This window comes from Diabrotica virgifera, chromosome 7, assembly GCF_917563875.1.
Source record: "Diabrotica virgifera virgifera chromosome 7, PGI_DIABVI_V3a".
NCBI lineage: Eukaryota > Metazoa > Arthropoda > Insecta > Coleoptera > Chrysomelidae > Diabrotica > Diabrotica virgifera.
Genome location: NC_065449.1, coordinates 150,429,413 through 150,444,383, shown reverse-complemented (window position 1 = coordinate 150,444,383; position 14,971 = coordinate 150,429,413). Strand labels below are relative to the sequence as shown.

At 33.1% G+C, this 14,971-nt stretch overlaps 1 protein-coding gene across 3 annotated transcripts in view; it reads left to right on the top strand.

The window, feature by feature from the left end:
• Positions 1 to 3,079: 3,079 nt before the first annotated feature.
• The window catches only part of LOC126888307 (zinc finger protein ZFP2-like), a 35,897-nt gene continuing 24,005 nt past the window's right edge, over positions 3,080 to 14,971 (top strand). For 2 of the 3 annotated variants that reach the window (XM_050656438.1, XM_050656437.1), the window contains exons 1-2: positions 3,080 to 3,621; positions 7,355 to 7,480. In XM_050656438.1, coding sequence (XP_050512395.1) covers positions 3,498 to 3,621; positions 7,355 to 7,480 — 250 coding nt within the window. In that variant the 5' untranslated portion in view covers positions 3,080 to 3,497. The remainder of the gene's footprint in view (positions 3,622 to 7,354; positions 7,481 to 14,971) is intronic. The other variant, XM_050656436.1, reaches the window with a different exon arrangement.

Sequence of the window (14,971 nt, the reverse complement as noted above, 5' to 3'; positions counted from 1 at the left end):
CGTCTGTGTGACTTTTAGTCCACACCCAAAGTGTATTCTTTTTTAACAATTCTCTTAATGGGGCTGATACATCCGATAAGTTTGGTATAAAACTGCGATGATAATTGATCATGCCCAATATTTTTTGTAACTCTTTTTTATTATTGGGTTCTTTTAAATTAATAATAGCTTTTATTTTATCTAAGTCAGGTCTCATACCATTTTTATCAAATGTATTTCCCAAATATTTTACTTCAGACATTCTATATTGTATCTTATTAGAATTAAATTTTACCCCAATATTTCTAGCACGTTCCAATACTTCATTAAGGATTCTATCATGTTCTTTAAGACTATCAGCAAATATCAAAAGATCATCAAAATATATAAGACAGCCCTCAATATCACCAAAATTCTCTAAGTTAATTCTTTGAAAAAATTCGGGGGCAATATTTAGTCCAAATGGAAGTCTATCAAATTTCCAAATTCCAAAGGGAGTTCCAAATGCACAAACTCTACTGGACTCCTCATCTAGCTGAACTTGATAGAATCCCTCTTTAAAGTCTAAAACAGAAAAATAGCATTTGTTTTTTAACTTATTGCATATCTCTTCAATAGTAGGTATTAAGCAATATTCCTTTTCAAGCGCTTGGTTTAAATCTTTAGGATCCAAACAGATTCTTAACGTTTTATCAGGCTTTTCAACGATAACTAAATTGCTCAACCACTCAGTAGGACCCTCACATTTAGATATGATGCCACGTTTTTCTAAATCTAAAAGTGTGTTTTCTAATCTTTTTTTAATGGCTAAAGGGACCCTTCGTGGTGGTTTAGCTACAGGAACACAATTATCTTTAAGTTTTAGTTTACATTTTTGAGGACATTTGCCTAATCCAATGAATACATCACTATTTTGTTTAATAAAGGCACTTTTTGTTATGTTTAAATCTATGTTATCTACTCTTCGTATCAAATCTAAATCTAAGCATGATTTTAACCCTAAAATTGGTGTAAGGCTATCTTTAACTACAACAAATTCTAATAAATAATCAATATTTTTATATTTACAGACAAGTTTTATTGTACCAATAGGAACGACCTTAAAACCACCATATGTTTCAAGTATGACTTTAGTTTCTTTTAAATCATTAATTTTGCAAACTTTTTGAACAAAACCATTAGGCAAAATGTTAACCTGTGCCCCTGTATCTATTTTAAAAGGTATATCAACATTACTAATTTTTAAATTTTCGATCCAGTCTTTATTATTTTTATTCTTGATTTCATTAACAGTGATTGATGATATCATAAAATCACCTACCTCGTTATTTTCACTTTCTTCCACTTGTACTTCTCTCACTAACCTGCTATGATAACACACTTTATCGAAATGGTTATTTTTACCGCACTTTCTGCACTTTTTTCCATATGCTGGACACCTCCTTGGCCCATGGACTCTCCCACAGTTTCTGCAGCTATATTCATCTCTAGAATTTGCACTCCTGAATGTTTGGACTGAATTTTGCCCCTGCTTGGCTTTACTCCCAATTGATTCAATTTTAACCTTCTCCAAGCTGTTCTGAACTTCTTTTATTTGAGCTTGGGATATTTCATGCATTTTACATATTTCAATAGCTTTAGCCAGATCTAAATTAATGGTCTTTAACATGTTTTGTTGTGCATCCTTACTATTAGTGCCTAATACTATTCTATCTCTTACCATTGAAGATGCTTCTGCTCCAAACTCACAATTTTTTACTTTGTTTTTTAAATCTGTTAAAAAGTGGTCAAACGGCTCTCTTTCTTCTTGAATGCGGTTGTAAAACACATATCTTTCATAGACCACGTTTTTTCTAGGCGTGACATAAGACTCAAATGCTTCCAATACATCTGCTAGCTTGCCTTTTTGGGCCTCCGTTAATTCCAAAGTGTTATAGATTTCAATGCCTTCTTCTCCAATTAGATTGAGTAAAATTGCTACCTTAACGTCATCACTTTTACCACTTTTTCCAGAGGCCATCAGATATATTTCAAAACTTTGTCTGAATCTTTTAAAATTTTCGGCCACATTTCCTTCAAATGACAATGTATTTGGTAACCTCACTTCCATGATTTTGGTTTATTTTCCACTAGACTGCGCCATGTAATAATGTTTAAAATCTTATGAATTGTTGTAGTACTTTATTCAATAATCATACTTTATAATTATATGTCATTGCTCTATTATCGTTACTTGACCTAACCCCTGCCATGAGGCCTCATGTCCTTGTCCTGTGTCATCGCTCTGTCAACAATCACTTCAAGTGATCTATGATCACAGGACTTTATATTTGTGAGCTATTCAGTCTCATGACAATTAGTTTTCTCGGGATTCGAAAAAAATGATTATATTTAAAATAAAGGCGTCAAAATTTTTCATTTTGTTCCTTTCCACTTAAAGTTTGTCGCACTTATTTAGAAACACCCTGAATTGATAAAGAACAAATCTAGTTGTTAAACATAAGCGAATTAATCAAAAAAACAGAATGTTAAGAAAACCGGAGTCTATAGTTGGGTTTTAATTTCAGTATTTTATAAATGCCCGGTACACCATAAAAATTTAACTGGTTAGCAACAATATTATTACAGCGGTATTGTTAAAGAATTAGGCTATAACATATTAAAAAAATCACTTAAATCTGCCAACAGGTTTAGGAAATATAAGACATTAAAAATGACAAAATTTTTAAGTGGACGGATTTCTATATGCACGCAAGTTTATATAAAAATATATTATATTGAACTAAAATCATCTTAATAACATACCTTTTAATGTTCTTTATAATTTGGAGCACGAAATATTGTAAAATATTTCAGTTTCTCTGTAAATATACAGTAAAAATTATTTAAAAACAAATGAGAACTGTCAGAATTAATCGGTCTACCAATAGATGTTGCCAAATTTCATCTTCATGGCTTGTTAAGTAAAGGTGGCTATGCGTGTACCTAAGTGACAGATAAATTAAATATATAGGGCTTTTCATCGATTGTCATTTGTTTCGAGCTCCTGTCATATGTTGTATAATCTGTGTGATTATATGGCATCTGACAGAAGCTCGAAACAAATGACTGTGAATGAAAAGCCCTATTGGTTTGTTTTTTGTTTCGTTTTCATAATATTATGATAATAACTATAATGATAGCTAATTTATTACATTCCTCCGTTTGTTGAAATAACTAAACATTTATTGTGTCATTTTTTGTTTCCTAAACAAAGGCAGAATAAGTATACAAAATTTTGGATTGAAGAAGTGGTCTTTTAAACACCAGCAGTTCCCTTCTACCACAGAGAGAATACCCCAACCAACGGGTATTCTGTGCTTCTACATCTTAACTGAAGGCAGATGGCCCACTAGATTATTATATGGTTGCAAAGTTATTTTCCAACTTCATACAAACAGTGAGTGTGTTGTATTTATGTCCCCTATTTAATAGTTTTTGTCAAATTTCAATATTTTTATTCAGTTGATTTGTATAATATGGAGTTTAACATCGAAATTGAAGAAAAATTTATTGACCATGACCAAAGGTATATACATCCTAAGCCATCCACTTCAACCAATTTTGTAGACTTGAAGAATGAACCAGAAGAAGATAAGTCAGGTAATAAAAATTAGTGTTAAAAGTATAATTTACCTAAGTAATTGTTATCTTTTTACAAATAAGAGACATATCGAGCAGTTATTTAGTAAATCTTGTCCATGTATACTTTCGCACTTAAAGCAACATCAGGGGCACTTCGTCAGAAAATGAAGATATCCCAGAATGGCATAAACATTTACTTAACACTTTGACAGTGCATCAATTGTATAAGCAAGTGTTGTGACTGTATTTTGCAATATAGAATAAGGAAATTAGTGAATTTCTTCTAGCGATTACAGTTTATGGAAACAGTGAGTTTTTAAATATTTTTTATAAACATGTGTATGATGACCATGGACGTGGTTTGATATTTCATTTGCATGTGTAGATCTATCGATTTTTTGTCACAACTTGTTATTTTAAAAATGTCCTCTATAGATGTTGTGTCACATTACATCTAGAGGCTACATTGTTCCGAGTTTGGTGCTACAATAATAGATGTGATCTCCAAACACCTCACAATGTAACCTTGTTCATCTGTTTTAATTGGTTTGTCATTTGACCAATGTGTCTATGTCTATTAATAGGTTTTTTCATAGTACGATCCAAACGATCAGCAACCGTTGCCAACCATCACAGTTAACAGTTAGAGATCGTAGACTACGAACACGCATGCGTCTGATGGTTGGCAACGGTTGCTGATCGTTCTACGAACAAACCTATTGTATACTACATTCTGGGATATCTTCCTTTTCTGACCAAATGCCCCTGATGATGCTCTGGGAGCAAAAGTATACTTGGGCAAGGTTTAATAAATAACTATGCTCAATATCTGAAAATGAAAGGCAAGTTTTTTGATATTAATTTCATTAATGTGCACGCACCTACAGAGGACAAAGAAGCAGAAGAAAAAGAAAAGTTTTATGCCAGATTAGACCAAGAAGTGTCAAATATAAACAATTATAGCGTTAAAATAATTTTAGGAGATTTAAACGCAAAAATAGGAAGAGAGGAATTATACCAGGGAACAATAGGTGCACATAGCCTGCACGAAATAAGTAATGACAACGGGTAAAGAATCATAGATTTTGCAACAGACAAAAAAATGGTGATAAGCAGTACAAAATTTCCACATAAAAATATCCACAAAGAAACATGGGTTTCTCCCGATATGAAAACAAGAAACCAGATCGACCACGTCTTAATAGAAGCAAGACATGCTTCAGACATTTCAGATGTGAGAAGTCATAGAGGGGCAAACAGCAGCTCCGATCACCACCTTGTGCTGATTAAATATAAACAAAAAATTACCGCCAAAGAAACAGAGAAAGGTGAAAAAAGATCAAATACGCTTCAGATATATTGGTCTCTAATGAGGAAAAGAGAGCAAGATATGAAACGAAAATAGAAAACATAATTGAACAATATAATCAAGTAAATGAAAATCAGGTCAGAAATGTCGAAGATAAATGGAGGGTCTTAAAAGAAGCAGTGATAACAGCTGCAAAAGAAGTAGTGGGGGAAAGCAAAGAACCTAGCCAAAAAAGATGGTATGACAAAGACTGTCAGAGACTAATGGAACAAAAAACCAAGCTAGGCTTAAAATGCTGAATAACAGTACGGAAGAAACCAAAGAGAAATATACTACAAGAAGACGACAATTAAAAAAACATCTAAGATTTAAAAAGAGGAAACACAATAAAGATAAGATTGAAAGGTTAGAAGAACATGAACAAAAACATGAAATAAAACTATTTTATAAGGAAATAAATCTTGTAAAAAAAGGTTTCCAACCAAGAACAAAATTATGCAAAGACAAAAATGGGGACTTAATAGCAGACGAAAAAGGAGTGTTAAAACGGTGGAGAGAACATTTTAATGAACTGTTGAATAAACAAAATCAATGTTACGAAATAGAAGAGCTAAGATTAGTAGGAGAGGCTGAAGTAGACCAATATGCTCCAACAGAAGCAGAAATAAAAGAGGTAATAAAAAAAATGAAAAATAACAAGGCCCCAGGATGTGATACAATAACTGTAGAAATGTTAAAATATGGAGGACATAGAATACAGAGTGAAATATCAAAGTTAATACTAGAAATATGGACCACAGAAATAATGCCGGAGCAATGGAAAATTGCAGTGATATGCCCTATACATAAGAAGGAAGATAAGTTAGATTGCAATAATCACCGGGGAATATCACTACTAAACGTTGGATACAAAATATTTAGCAAAATATTGGAAGGAAGACTAAATAATATAATGGAACAAACAACAGGGGATTACCAAGGAGGTTTCAGGAAAGGCAGGTCAACTATAGACCAAATATTTACAGTAAGGCAAACGCTGGAAAAATTCTACGAGCGGAATACCGAACTACATCATCTATTTGTAGATTTCAAACAAGCGTATGACTCAATTAGAAAGGAATTATATAGATAGCGCAATGCAAGAGTTAAATGTACCAAAAAAACTAATCAGATTAGTAAAACTATGCCTAACCAACACCAAAGCAAAAGTAAGGATCCAAAATCAAGTGTCCGATGAATTTAACATTAATGAAGGTCTAACACAAGGGGATGCACTGTCAACAACACTTTTTAACCTTGCGTTGGAACAAGTAATCAGGAAAACTCCTATAGATAGGGATGGTACAATATTTACAAAGCTCAATCAGGTCGTTGCCTACGCAGATGATATAGACATAATCAGCTGGACATTAAACAACCTAAAAAAAACTTATACATATTTTAAAGAAGCCGCACAGACTATGGGTCTAGAAGTTAATGTCTCAAAGACAAAGTACATGATAACAACTCAGGAAAAGGTACAAACGAAAGACAACATATCTCTGAGCGGGCAAATATTTGAAAGAGTGGACCGTTTCAAATATTTAGGATCAACAATAACAGAAGGAAATAAAAACAGTGATGAGGTAACAGCAAGAATTTCGCTTGGAAACAAATGCTTCTACAGCCTACAAAATATCATAAAGTCAAAATCAGTATCTATTAATTCAAAAGTAAAAATATACACAACAGTAATGAGACCTGTAATAATGTATGCATCAGAAACATGGACCTTGATTAGTGAACAAGAGGAACAACTTCTTAGATGGGAAAGAAAAATCTTGACCTATATAGAGGAAAATATATGGACCTATACAGGAGAATGGAGAATGGCGTATAAGAATGAACCACGAAATAAATAGAGTGTTTAACAGACCGACTATAATAAAAGAAATACGAAGTAAACGACTGAGTTGGTTAGGACACGTAGAAAGGATGGATGATAAGAGAAATACAAAAAAAGTACTTAGAAAAGAATTAAATGGGAAGAGACTGAGAAGTAGGCCTAGAAAGAGATGGATTGATGGTATTAACCAGGATCTGAAAGACCTAGGATTATGAGAATGGGAAAAACAAGCAAAGAAAAGAAAAACCTGGGCAGCTATAGGTATAGTCAAACAAGCAAAACACACATAACGCCGAAAAGATCTCCTCAAAAAAGAAACAAGAAAGTAATATTTTAGATAAATATCGTTTAGAACTTTTGAGGAGTTATGCGTGTGGCTGGCCTCCACACCATGTAAAACTTTAGAGCCTAGAAACCCCAACGGGCGACCATGGCCCTCCATGGGCTGTCGGCGGTCACCGATGATGATGATGATGATGCTCAATATCTGCCTTTTATTTGTAAAATTCATACATTCGAGCATTCAACCAAATCTTATTTTAATTGGTATTTGTTAGCAATGGAACTACAACTCAAAATTAAGGAAGAATTTGTTGAAGTTGGCCACCGTTATATAGAGAATCAGCTATTTACATCTCTAGATCATAAAGAGTTGAAGAATGAACAAGAAGCAGATAGCTCAGGTAAGACAAATAAAAAAGTATACTACACAGTGCCAGCAAAAAAATCTCTACAAAGTAAATAAAACACATTAATAGTTCTTGTTAAAATGTTCTGAAGATCAGAATGAATTTATTATTTAATTATGTGAAGGAAGGGTTTAATATTACTATACTGCCGTGCTTAGCAAAAACGCCGTATCTGCAAAAATCTAAAAGAAATCTGCAGAATTGGGTCTCATAACATATGTTGATTTTTTGACAGATGCGCTTGAGAGGGGTTTACAAGTTGACTCTGTATATACTGACTTTTCCAAAGCTTTCGACAAAGTTAATCATGAGCTCTTGATTCATAAACTTTATTTATACGGAGTTGATGGCCTTGTATTGAAGTGGCTCAAGAGCTATCTTACGCAAAGATCGCAAATTGTCAGGGTTAATCATTACTATTCTCATACCATCTCTGTTACCTCAGGTGTACCACAAGGATCACACTTGGGACGTCTGTTGTTTAATATATTTATTAATGATCTAATACCCTGTTTCCAAGTGGGTGAAACTTTGTTATTCGCTGATGATTCAAAATGTTTTAAAATAATCACATGTGAGGCCGATTCACTTAGTCTACAAGGTGATATTGATCGCCTATCTAACTGATTTATGCAAAATGGTATGTGTTTGAATGCATCCAAATGCCATATTCTTCGTTTCCATCGAACTCATCATCCAATCATCTTCGAATATACTATAAATAATCTGACCTTACATTCTGCCTCTGAAACTAGGGATCTAGGTGTGATCCTTGACTCTGCCCTTAGCTATAAATCACACATTTCCAGTACAATACAGAAGTCTATGAAGATGCTTGGCTTTATAAAAAGAACCACCAGAGACTTTACAAACATCTCAGCTATTAAATCCCTTTATTTCTCCCTGGTTAGATCTCATTTCGATTACTGTTCCACAATTTGGTCCCCCTATTACTTTACTCATAAACTGAAACTTGAGGCTGTCCAACACAATTTTCTGAGATATACTGCTACTAAGATGCATGTATACTATGACTATTCTGTATTAGAGCGCATACTGAACTTACCTCCTCTTGAGGTACGCAGAAAACAAAGGGACTTAATAATTTTATTTAAAATTATCAACGGGCTGTGTAATTGCCCCGAGCTTCTCTCCAAAATATCTCTATTTGTCCCCAGTCGTTCGACTAGGCAGGTGCAAACCTTTCATGTCTCATTTCATAGATTCAATTATTCTTACAACACATTTATTCCTAGAACTCTTCGATTAGCTAACTCATTAAATAACCTCGAAATTTTTAATATATCAGTTTCCCGCTTTAAAAATCATATTTCTTCCCTAACTTTTTAATACTTTCGGCCAGAGCTTTTGTATTGTGATTAGTGTTGCATGACCTGTATGTATTAGATAACTCAAAACCTTTACACCTTGGAACATTTCTGAATTTATTTAGGTGATATCTTTTGTTTGTAATTGTACTGACCTATATGTTATCTTATTCTTTTTTTTTTCTTTTTTTGTAACTACTACTCATAGAATTATTTTTCTCAAACCACTTTGTTACGTTATATTATGATAATTTATGTTATATAGTTGGTTAACATTAATGTTATATAATTTAGAACACTGTAACATTTATATCTGAATAGGGCTTGCCCGTGAATAAATAAATAAATAAATTTCGTCTATAAATTTCGTCTAAAGAAAATGAAATTTTTACTTTTTTCTAACCCAAATGTGCATATCTATCTTATTTGCTTACTAAAAATGATGTAAGTTAAGCCAAAACACATTAAGGCTATGGGCACGGTTATTAGACTTTATTACGGTTGTCTTGTCCGACGGTGGTGGGGAGACTTATATTTTTGACTTTACGTCACAAGAGTTTACATTCCCATATTTTTAAATTATTTTCAATCATTGAATATGTGTTATTGTGTATATATGTGTATTATTTGTGTTATTATGAAATAATAAGACAAATAGTACACATTTTATCTTATACCGGGCGGTGAATCGTAAAAAGGGCCATAGGAAACTCAATGTAAAATTCTGAATTGTTGAATTCGTGCTTCCCTAATTATTCTACATAAAAAGTAATGACAGAATACTTGTAGAGAATTAAAATCTGTATTAAAATCAAAAGTTAAAATTGTTCTACGATTTAAATGCATTCCAAAATTTTGAAAAATATGATACATTTGCCACAATAGGTATGCGTGTAAAAGTAAGGCCACACGTTACTATTTAACTGACAGTGCTCACACCATTGACTGAATATAAAAATCTTTATTACTAATCCTTTCTCCGCAACTGAGGGTATCTTATCAACTGTATTGTTTTTAAACAATAGATGATAAAATAAAAATATTGACAGTTCAAACATGTGAACATTATTGCATTGTGTGTGGTCTAAGTTTGGGCTGAAAACTAAAATGTATTACATTTTTACAAAATTTTGGAATATGTTTAATTACGTAGACCAATTTTAACAGTTATTTCCAATACAGATTTCAATCCTCTACAAATAGTTTCTAATGTCTTTTGATGTACAATAATTATTAGGGAAGCTGGAATTCAACAGTTCAGAATTTTACATTGAGTTAATGCAAAATTTTGAGGCATGTCAAAATTCTCAATGTGTTTTAATTGGATTCATTTTTTTCGAAGCCTGAGAAAACTAATAAATATTTTTGAAAAATTTAAACTCAGAATGAAAGACTACATTATTACCGAGGGCTGAAAGTTCTTGAAAACTTCTATAATGTTTATTTTAATAAGTTACAGGGCTGAAAATAAAAGAGAAGTGTGATATTTAATTTCAAATATTTCATTCAATAGAATCTGCTTGTTTATTCTAGGGGCTTTCCGCCCTCGGTAATAATGTAATCTTGCATCCTGCGTTTAAATTTTTCTAAAATACTTGGTTTTCTCAGGATTCGAAAAAAATCATATTACGATTCAAATGACAGTAAACTCTCGTGACGTAATCTCACCCTTAATGTTCATTGGTTAGTCGATTTAGGCAACCGTAGTAATGTCTAAGAACCGTGGGCTATGGGTACATAATTCGCAAATATTTTACGTGTATCCCTACTTTGTCTGTCTTTAGACGGCAAATTACGTGTAGTAAAATTCACACTGGTATGGATATGTAAACATTACTAGAATGTCATTCTACTTGAAAATGTCATCATTAATTTAAAGAGATGGCTTTTGAATGTTCTTGGATAACTGTTATTTTTATAATTGCAAATTATTAATTCAGTTAATAAATGTGATAATTTTTTCAGTAACTATGTATTCAGTAATTGTAATAATTTATTTGTACAACAAAAACTAATACTCAATCGAGAAAAGAGGAAAAGTGTTAAAGTGATTTTTTAATAATATATTCTTATGGAACGCTTACAATTTTGAACATCTTTAACAACAAAATACTTGGATCACAGAATATATTATCCTGATGTATTCTCTGCTTGGATCTTCCACAAATAATAAACAATAAATAACTTTTTATTAAGTTCACGTCTTAAATCAATTATTTATCAAATACACATCAATTATTTATCATATACCAATTTAATCAATAACTCAAAATATTCCCGATGCAATGTCAAATATTTAAAATTGTCACTGATTGTCAGTGTCTGACTGACAATATCCGCTGTGAGCTCGTACGTAGAGGGGATATTTACAAATTCTCGAGCGCCAGTAGTGGCAAGTCTGTAAACGTTTACCGGAAATTTGACATAAATGTCAAAGTGATTAATGTAAAATTAAAATTAAAAACATTAATTATAAAAAATATTAGTTGGTCAAAGCTGTGGTATATATTTTTACCTTAAATATACTTACGTTTTTGTGGTGTAGTGTACACGTCTAGGGCGGACAGTAGACACTCCTCTCTCCGGGTTGACCGTCGCTAGTATTAGTTGTCAGTTGCAATATAAAGTAATAAAGGAATATTAAGTATTACTAATTAATTATTAATTTAACATTACACATTACATAGAAGATGTAACATTGGCGACGAGAATTTTACGTGTTACGTCCGTAAAGTATCCACGTGCAGAAATCTGTTTCACGTAACAGTTTGTTTATTTTAAACCCGGCTTCTGGTGTGTCTCGGGTGTGTCCACAATTTTTGGAATATGTCAGAACCGGGAGAGGAACCAGAACACGGAGAGGAGGCCCAGGCTTCACAGCCCCAGCTATATCAATTAGTTAATTACGCAGGAAATGTACATATGCCAGCATTCGACAACAATAAGTCGACGTGGAAAGTTTATACTCAAGTTTTCAAAAACAAAATGAAAGTACATAATATTGATGAAGACAATTGGCCCCAGTTTTTGTTAACCTATGTAGGGTTTGATATTGTGTCATTATTAACAGAGTTGTGCTTCCCAGAAGAGGTGGAGGATAAAACCTATGGGGAATTAGTGAAAATGGTGCAGGAATATATCGAACCTGACCATTCTGAATTAGCAGAGACCTATAAATTCATGTTAAGGGTCCAGAAAGAGTCAGAAAGTATTACGGAATATGTGGCTGCTCTAAAAGCTTTGGCAAGAACGTGTAATTTTAATAAATATCTGGATAGATCCCTTAGAGACAAGTTTGTTCACGGGTTGAGAAGTCAAGCAATTATTAGGAAGTTATTCACTGAAGTAAATCTCACCTTCCAGCAAGCTGTTACCACTGCCAAAACCATGGAACTAGCAGAGAGTGAGTCTCAGATGGTAGCACAAAAAGGTGAGTGTAGAGAAGTTAACAAAATTAAATATCGAGCTAAGGAGAATGAATATGCCAGTACGATTTGCCATTGTTGTGGGAAAAAGGGACACATAAAGCCAAACTGCAGGTTCAAGGATGACGAGTGCCATAATTGTAGGAAAAAGGGACACCTAGCTTTGGTTTGTAATAGTAAAAGTGGCACAGAGTATAAGAAGAAGCCCTTGGCAAGGCAAAGTCAAGGACAAAGTTTTAATAATCACCGCAAAGTGAAGGAAGTCAGTGCAGAAGAGCAGGCACAGAATTCAGAAGAGGAAGAAGGCTATTCAGTGCTACAAGTGTACTCTGAAGAAGTAGATGAAAACTTTCAAGAAAGTGAAAACATCTTTGATGGTTTATTTGACGGGTTGAGTGAGCATAGTGAAGTGCAGTTTGGTGCGGAGAAGCCTGAAGCAGAGAATGGAGTTATTATGCAGATTACGAAGCTGAGAGATAAAAAGCCAGAACCATGGGAAGTAAATTTAAATATTAATGGTACTGATGTATTATTTGAGATTGATTGTGGAGCTGATGTTACCTTGATGTGTGAAAGGTATGTTAAAATGTATTTACCTAAATTAAAATGGGAAAAATCTAAATTAATACTCAAGGCATATGGAGGAAAACCTATTGAAGTTTTAGGCAAAACAGAGGTTAATGTTAAGTCTTTAGGTAAAAGTTATTTAGCACCTTTAGTTATTGTAGAAAAGGGGGGTAGGAAACCACTTTTAGGAAGGGATTGGCTTAATGTTATTGAAATTGACTGGCCTTTTATAAAAAAACAGGCAAGTGAGAGAAATATTAAGGTTTTAGAGGTTAAAAATAAATTTGAAAATGAATTACAGTTATTGCTAAATAAGTATAAAAAGTTATTCTCCAATACACCTGGTGAAATAAAAGGTCCTCCTGGTAAATTAAAAATAAAGCCAGATGCCGTTCCTAAAATGTGTAAACCAAGGAGGATTCCATATGCCATTGAGAGTTTAGTAAAACAGGAATTAGATAAGTTAGTAACAGAGGGTAAAATGTTAAAAGTTATAAATGAGGAGGTTAATTGGGCTACTCCTATAGTACCCATTGTTAAAAATAAAAATGTAAGAATTTGTGGGGACTATAAAATTACCATAAACCCATATCTAGAGATGCTGAGCCATCCAATTCCTGTAGTTGAGGATATATTTGCCAAAATAAATAGTGAGGGTAAGCCCATGTCTGTATTTTCTAAAATTGACATTAGAAAGGCATATATGAATCAAAGAATGGATGAGGAGGCTCAGAAAATTATGATGTTAACCACACCTTGGGGTTTTTACCGTCCAACATTTATGATGTTTGGTACTTCCCCAGCACCTTTAGATTGGCAAAGGTTTATGGATATTCATTTTCAAGATATATCAAATGTCTATTGTTATCTTGACGACATACTGATCGCAAATGAGGATAAAAACAGTCATCTAAAAACGTTAGAAGTTGTTTTAAATAAGTTAAGCGAACTTAACATTAAAATAAATAAAGAAAAATCCATATTTATGTCCAGTAAGCTAGAATATTGTGGGTATATCATAGATAAGGTGGGGGTAAGTAAAACACCTGAACATATTAGGGCAGTTTTGGAAGCACCCCCGCCAAAAGACTTAAAACAACTTAGAAGTTTTCTTGGTACAATTAACTTCTATAACAAATTTATGCCTAATGCAGCAGATAAACTACATGTATTGTACCAGTTGTTAAAAAAGAATGTTTCTTGGGTATGGAATGATTCACATACCAAAGCTTTTGAATGGGCTAAAAAGTGTATAGCTTCAGATGATGTATTAGTACATTATAACCCTAAATTGTCATTGGTTTTAAGTTGCGATGCTTCTAAAATTGGTCTAGGGGCGTGTTTAGCTCATAAATTTCCTAGCAACAGTAATAAAAATAAATTTGTGGAGAAACCAATAGCTTTTGCTAGTAGAACTTTGACAGAGACCGAACAGAAATACTCTCAGATAGATAAAGAGGCATTATCTATTATCTGGGCAGTCAAGAAATTTGATTTGTATTTAAAGGGAAACACATTTACATTAGTGACTGATCATAAGCCATTGGTTTCTCTATTTCACCCTAATAAGGCTATAGGTAACATATACGCTGATAGAATGGCTAGATGGGCATTGATTTTATGTAATTACAGTTATACTATTCAGTATAGAACCTCACAGCATAATGCTAGTGCTGATTTTCCATCTAGGTTTCCAATTCCGTTAAGTCTAAATGAACCTATTGAGTCAGATGAAAATATACCTACGGTAAACAGTATTTTTATGGAAGTTCCACCTGTTACACATGATGAAGTGGCAAAAGCTACTCAAAACGATCCTATTCTTAGTAAGGTTTTTCATTACATTCAGCAGGGTTGGGACAAGAAAGTAGAACTAGATTTACAGTCCTATAAAGGTAAAGAACATGAATTATATATTGTTAGAGGCGTTATTGTTTGGAGAGGTAGGACTGTTATTCCTTTTAAATTGAGAGAAAAACTTTTGTCTGAATTACATGTAGGACATCTTGGTTCTTTTAAAATGAAGGCTTTAGCTAAGAGTTACTTCTGGTGGCCAAATATTTACTTAGATATTGAGTCTATTACTCAAAACTGTAGGGGGTGTTTACAAATAAGAAATAAAACCATTACATAGTTGGGAATGGCCAGGAAAGCCTTGGCAAAGG